Raw genomic sequence first — 7018 nt, forward strand, 5'->3', positions numbered from 1 at the left:
TATAAAGAATGCTTTCTTGCATGAAGAGTTGGATGGGGAGATCTACATGAACCAACCAAATGAATTTGAAAATGAAGTTGGAGTCATTAATCAGTATAGGCAAAGTCCAAAGAAGCTTCATTTGGATGCGGCTTGACGAATCTTGAGATATGACAAAGGTACAATCAATTATGATTTTTTGTACAAAAGAAGCAAAGACCTCAAGCTAGCCAGATACCGTGATGTTGACTATGATGGATATCACGAAACTCGAAGATCAAGCACTGGGTATGTGTTCAAGCTCGATTCGAAAACAACTTCTTTGTGTAGGAAAAGACAACAAACAATATCATTGTCAACTAGAGAAGTAGAGTACAAAGCAACGACTAGAGCAGCTTAGAAAAGTACATGGCTGAAACTCTTGATGGACGATTGACACTAGAAAATTAACTATCCAATACTACTACATTGCGACAACCAATCTGCGATTCACTTAGTAGAAAATTCGGTGTTTCATGCTAGAACAAAGCATACACTACCACTTTATTAGAGAGAAAGTCCTGAAGGAAGAAATCGAGATGCAACATATCAAAACAAATGACCAAGTGACAGACTTGTTAACCAAAGGGCTGAATACTGGAAAACATAAGAGCTTTCGCTGTTAGCTCAACATGGTGCAACAAATTAGGACTAGTGCTGAGACCGAGTGTTAAAATATCATCACTAGGTCAATAGGGTCAAACCCAATAATTCTACGAGCCTATTATATATTTATTTTAGAAAAATAATTTAGGTATTTTAGGAATACAAATAACCCGATATTTTAGAAAAAAATGATTTAGGTATTTTAGGAATAAATATACCTAATTATTTTAAGATATTTTGTGGAAAAAAAAGAAGAGAAATTTTAGAAATAAATTGTTTGTCATCTACCACCTAAGTTTTCATCACAGCAATACAAAACAGTAATATTATAAAGAGTGCCTTGTATAAAGACTCTAAGTATTTCCCACAAAGAGTTGTGTTCAATAATATGTGGCGGTTTCTATTGCTTCACAAAATCTAATTTATGAATAAGAAATATGGATAAAAATGAGAGAATTAGCCATAAGATAATGTTTTACTTTATTTGAGTACCTTGATTACATTGGATAAACCTAAGCTCCAAACTTAAAATTAGCTAAAAGTAAGGGACTGGAATAAGCATAAGGGGTGATTTCTTGGCAGCCCCAAGACCAGCCGCCTCCTCCCTATCAACATCTTCTTCTTTCATTCCATCCGGAAGTTTCCAATCAAAACACAGCAATAGGTTAGCCAGTGCCAACTCCACCATAACTGTTGCCATATTTATCCCAGCGCAAATTCTTCGGCCGCTTCCGAAAGGTATTAACTCGAAGTTCTGTCCTTTATAATCGATATTACTTCCTATAAACCTCTCCGGAAAGAACTCTTCTGGGTCAGTCCAAGATTGCGGGTCTCGTCCAATGGCCCATACGTTAATGTGAAGATGAGCCTTAGGGTCGATATCGTAACCGTTGAGCTTAAAAGGGGAGATGGTTTCTCTTGGAAGTAGAAGTGGGACGGGTGGATGCAATCTCAATGACTCTTTCACTACCATTTTTAGATACTCGAGCTTTTCCAAGTCGATCTCTTTCACTGAATCTTCTTTTATGCAACTTCTAATCTCGTGTTGGAGCTTCTTCATCACTCTTGGGTTCTTAACTAGCTCTGTCATAGTCCAAACAATGGTGGTTGCCCCGGTTTCTACTCCGGCTAGAAAAATATCCTAGAAGCGCACACAACCGAAAATAAAACATGGTTATATCAAAGGAATCATAAGAAATTATGGGCTTAACAGTTTGCTATTTTTCAAAAGAGTATAGGTTACCATGATGAGTGCTTTAACGCAATCTTGGGTGACTTTTAGTGCATCAGATTCAGAGCTTTCCCTCTCCATTCTCAACAAAACATCAACAATGTTTTCTTCATTCTTAGAACTCTCCTTGAAGTTGATGCGATTGTCGACTACATTTTGAAAAAAGGCATCCATCTCACCAAAGCTTTTCTCCAGCCTCCCATGAACACCATTTAACCGATCAATAATCCAACCGAAAGAAGGAATGAAATCAGTCATGGAGAAGCTTCCAATTGCTGCAACTGCTCTCCTCATAACATGTTGAAGATTTTCATTATCTAATTTCCCCCCGCTGAAGATGCTGCCAAAAGCAATTCTTGTTGTTACATTTGCAGTGAGAGAATACGATTTCTTACTCAAATCGATTGGAGCTGAAGAAGAAGAGGATTGAGAGATGGAGTTTACAAGCCGACCCACTTCCTCTTCTCTAATTTCCTGAAAAGATTGAACCCGCCGAGCAGTGAAGAGCTGAAGCATACAAATCTTCCGAAGTTCCCTCCAACGTTCACCGTAGGGGGAGAGATTTAGGTCCAAGAAGTTGTAGGAAAATCTTCCACTACCCGTTAAGAGAGGGCGGCTGCAAGAAGCAAGGTCATGAAATTTAAACAACTCTCTTGCAGCAGCGGCAGAGGAGATCACGATGGTTGGGACAGAGCCCAGTTGGAGAAGCATGACGGGGCCATATTTTTTTGAAAGCTTAGTAAAAGAGCGATGGGGGAGAGAGCCAAGGAGGTGCAAATGGCCCAACAAAGGAAGCTTTGGAGGGCCTGGAGGAAGAAGCTTGTTGTTGGGTTTTGAGTGTTTTCTTATGGTTTTAAGAAGCAACAGAGAAGAACAGAGGAAAAGCAGAGGAACCCAGATGAAAAAATCATTAGTAGGCATCATTGTATCAACGTTAAGCATTTCCAAGCTCTACCATGAGATATAAAGAGTAGAATGTGGAATGAGTAATATTTGTCGGTAGAGTGATTGAGCTATTTTGGGCCACAGAGACTGCAATAATTGTTCATTTACATTATCATATGGATATGTATTAAAAGGGATGGCTTCAAAATTGGTATCCATATTTTATGGATGCATTTCTGTTGTCGTTTTTAGAATTGGTCTATTGTGATGCAAATGTTCTCTCCACTATTCCTAAAGATTGCCAGAGCCAGAAGTGATAATGTGTGAATTATATTGAAAGGATTTGATCAAATTGTCCAAGATCGAAAGATGTATATCGAAACAAATATCTGAGGTGAGATAACAATTTGAGAGGAGAGCTTCTGAATAAAGGAACAACACATATGCTTTATTAATTCTTTTTTTTTGTTGTCGTTGAAATAACATACATCTCTAAGTATTTATAGTGGAGATTGCATGATCAATCTCCTATACTTTCAAATCAATAACTACTAAATCCTCATCCTTAAATCGGTTAATAACTTCTTTTGGTAAGTCAAGCTTATTAACTCATATTCTCCTTAGTAAGCTTGACATTGCTCGAGATTCTTCACTTTTGAGAAACTCCTGCATGTCTGCAACTTAAACCCTTGAAAGGGTATTGGTGAGAATGTCTGTACGTTGCTCTCTAGGTTCAACTTTGTATCGTCATGTTTACATCTAGAAAATTCTAGTCACTACCCTTTGTTTTTCAACCTTCTTTTTAGGCCTATCTCTAGGTTTCTTTGGTTGAGATGACAAGCTTGAAATCTCATTTTTCTTTGGCACTGGTGGTCTTTCTCTAGGTCTTCTTGGTTGAGATGATAAGTCTGATGGAATACATCGACTTATATGTTACACTTCGCTGATTGAAGGATCCTTTGGTTGCGTTTTGAATCTATTTTTCGATTCCTTTTTCTCCTAACTTATTGGTTTTTTCTTCACTTTCTTGCTGTTAACGCTAATGGACACTTTTTGAAAATGTTGATGGTTTTTCAATAGTATCTTATACAGGCGGTTTCGCGATCGTCTTACCTTCATTAACACTGTTCCGTTTCTGTTGTATATCTTGAGAAACGAGCCGACTATCTCCACTCTGCTACCTTATTCTGTCATTTGACAAAGGCTAATACTAGTGATCTTCAAACTTGGAATATAATACACCTTATTCAATAGATGTTGATTGTCGTTCTTACATTGGAACAAGATAGATCATTTGCCTTGGAATGGTACAATTCATCTATCGCAAAGCTTCACGTTTCCCATGAACTTCTCATCAAACTCCTTGAATTTTGCTCGATCTCCGGTCATGTGGTTGCTCTCTCTGTTGTCTAGGTACCACATGCTAGTCTCCACTTGGTCTTCTCCATCTATGAAGGGGTTCGCCATGACCTTCTCTTCATTGAGCATCAACAGGTTGGGCATTTCCTCAGCCAATATCAATGTGGGCTCTTCATCGTCCGAGAACATGAAGTTTGTCTCCTCATCACACTCCTTGTTGCGGCACTCTGTCGTATAATGCCCATATTTTCCACCAGAGTAACACTTGACCATACTCGTCCTTCCGAGGGTTGCCATTCTCATGGGTTTATGAGGTATTGTCACGACCTTCTTTGTCACCACATCTGCGACCACGTCCATGACCTCTTTTTTTCTTTGTTATGGTTGCCATGTCCGCTCCTACCTGAGAAAGAATAACCATCTGCATCTTTCTTTTTCGTTCGTGGGAGCCACCCCTCATGTGTGAGTAAGAGGTATTTCTCCTCCTCTTTGTCTTTGTAGCCACGATGTCTCTCCTCATGGACCTTAAGATGACCAACGACCTCCTCAATCGACATGTTCTTGAGGTCACCGAACAGCTCGATGGAGGTAAAAATCTGCATGAATATTGGGAGAAGTACTCAAATGAACTTCTTGACAACAGAGATCTCCTCCACCACGTCGCCTAATGAACGGATGCCGTTGACGATCATTGTCAACTTCATAGCAAATTCGTTTATTGACTCACCGTTCTTCATGCACCGTTCTTCATGCGGATAGCCTTGAACTCACTCTTCAAGGTCTGCACCTTTGCTTCCTTGACACGTTCTACACCCATATGCATTGTTTGCTGCGTCTCCCACGCTGCCTTTACCGAGTCCTTCTCTGCCAACATGAGAAGAACGTCTTTGAGACTGTTTAGTAGATGGCGACAAGATCCATCTTGTCCTTACGCTCTTCAACTTCATCACCATGCTCGATGGCGTCCCACACGCCCTGTGCTTGTAAGTTAACACGCATCCTTATCGACCATGCTGCGTAATTATTCTTCGTGACTAATAGGTACTGGACCATTACACACCCCTGCCTTCCACTCCTTATCGTTGTCACATCTCCTCTGGCAACTTTGTGTGGTGACGACATTTGTTTCGACATCCTAGCTCTGATACCAAATATTGGAAATTACCCGAAATATGTCGAAACAAATAATTGAAGCGCCTCGAGGGGAGAGATTTTCTGAATAGAAGAACTTTAAGCACGTATGCTTTATTATTATTATTATTTTTTGAAATAGCATACATCTCTCATGACTATTTATGGTGGAGATTGAATATTCAATCCCCTAAACTTTAAAATCCATAACGGCTAAATCTTCTAATCCATCTCCTAAACTTTTAAATCAATAACTATTCAATATTTGTGATCGATCTCCTAAACTACTAAATCTTACTAATTGATCTTCTACCTTTCAAATTAATAACTACGGAATCTTTATCCTAAAATCGCTTTAGGTTAATAACTTTTTTTGCGTCAAGCTTATTAACTCACATGTTATATATAAATTTGGTAATAGCACCTCAAAATGACTAATACTATCCTTTAAAAGATGATAAAAAGAAAAAGTGGCTTGAGAAAAAAAAAAAACTTTTTGAAGAATGCGTTTCTTTATTGAAAAGACGAGCCAAATTCATAAAAATTTAACATCGTATGCCATGAAATTGACAAATTGACGAGTATTGATTATAACTGTGTTTTGTGCTTCTCATTATTTGTTCTAGAGATTTTATTATTTTACCACATGCTTCTCATCATTTGTTNTTTTTTTTTTTTTTTTTTTTTTTTTTTTTTTTTTTTTTTTTTTTTTTTTTTTTTTTTTTTTTTTTTTTTTTGTCAATTTCTTGGGTATAAGACTTATGATGTTAAATTTTTTAAATTTTAGGTTTAGANGCCTTTACCGAGTCCTTCTCTGCCAACATGAGAAGAACGTCTTTGAGACTGTTTAGTAGATGGCGACAAGATCNAGAACTTAAGAAATTAAAACAAGAAAAGAGCTCTTAGAAATTTTCAATAGTGCATCTTTACAAAATAACAAAAAATGAACCATGGTATTTTTTTCTTTACAAAATAACAAAAAATGAACCAAGGTATTCTTTAAAAAACAAAAATAGTTCAAGAAAAAACTGGATGTTTTTTAGAATTTTTTTTTTTTTGTTTTTTTGTTTTTTTTTTGTTTTTTTTGTTTTTTTGTTTTTTTTTTTGTTTTTTTTGTTTTTTTGTTTTTGTTTGTGTGTGGTAAGTTTTGAACAATATCTTAAAAATTTCCCAAGAAATCGGGGAGCAAACTATTTTAGAAATTTGCAACTACNTTTAAATGGATCAATGGTCTTTAGTGGTGGAGTATGAGTTTGTTGATATACCCAAACCTACCCTTTAAATGGATCAATGGTCTTTAGTGGTGGAGTATGAGTTTGTTGATATACCCAAACCTACCCTTTAAATGGTTCAATGGTCTTTAGTGGTGGAGTATGAGTTTGTTGATATACTCAAGAAACCAAGAAGAAAGATACCAAATTTTTTTTTAATTTTTTATTTTTATTATTATTATTATTATTCAGCAAGCAATTCACGAGACTATGTTCTCACAATTGCAGACTCTCATGCAACAATTGCAGACTCTCATGAATTGCAGCAACAACACTTTAAAGCAAGTGTCATTAATTTTGCAAAGGAAATTCAAACATCGTAACAATAAAATTATAATATCTAAAATATGATTTTGAAACTTTGCTGAATGGGGAATCGATTTTGATTTTTTATCACGAGCAATGACAATAGCCAAATGTGTGCCTAGGATGAGCATGTTTCAGATGAGTCAATTGTTGCAAAGGTATTGAGAAGTTTAATTTCAAAGTTTGACTATGCAATGACCGCTAAAGGAGT

General features: G+C 36.8%; 1 protein-coding gene across 1 annotated transcript; it reads right to left on the bottom strand.

Moving 5' to 3' along the window:
- Positions 1–1080: 1080 nt before the first annotated feature.
- On the bottom strand, positions 1081–2894 carry LOC111802410 (cytochrome P450 71B26-like). Its single transcript, XM_023686764.1, has 2 exons — positions 1868–2894; positions 1081–1765 (listed from the first exon to the last, which is right to left on the bottom strand). The coding sequence occupies exons 1-2, from the start codon at positions 2795–2797 to the stop codon at positions 1160–1162; spliced, it is 1536 nt and encodes a 511-aa protein (XP_023542532.1). The 5' UTR covers positions 2798–2894; the 3' UTR covers positions 1081–1159.
- Positions 2895–7018: the final 4124 nt, after the last annotated feature.

This window comes from Cucurbita pepo, chromosome LG01 (assembly GCF_002806865.2).
Source record: "Cucurbita pepo subsp. pepo cultivar mu-cu-16 chromosome LG01, ASM280686v2, whole genome shotgun sequence".
Taxonomy (NCBI): Eukaryota; Viridiplantae; Streptophyta; class Magnoliopsida; order Cucurbitales; family Cucurbitaceae; genus Cucurbita; species Cucurbita pepo.

What these genes read in the sequence shown, in the direction of transcription:
- LOC111802410 (XM_023686764.1), bottom strand. Translation starts at nt 2,797, where the DNA reads ATGCTTAACGTTGATACAATGATGCCTACTAATGATTTTTTCATCTGG. An exon ending in GCGTTAAAGCACTCATCATG is followed by an intron (nt 1,766 to 1,867) that starts GTAACCTATACT and finishes GTGCGCTTCTAG; the next exon opens with GATATTTTTCTAGCCGGAGT.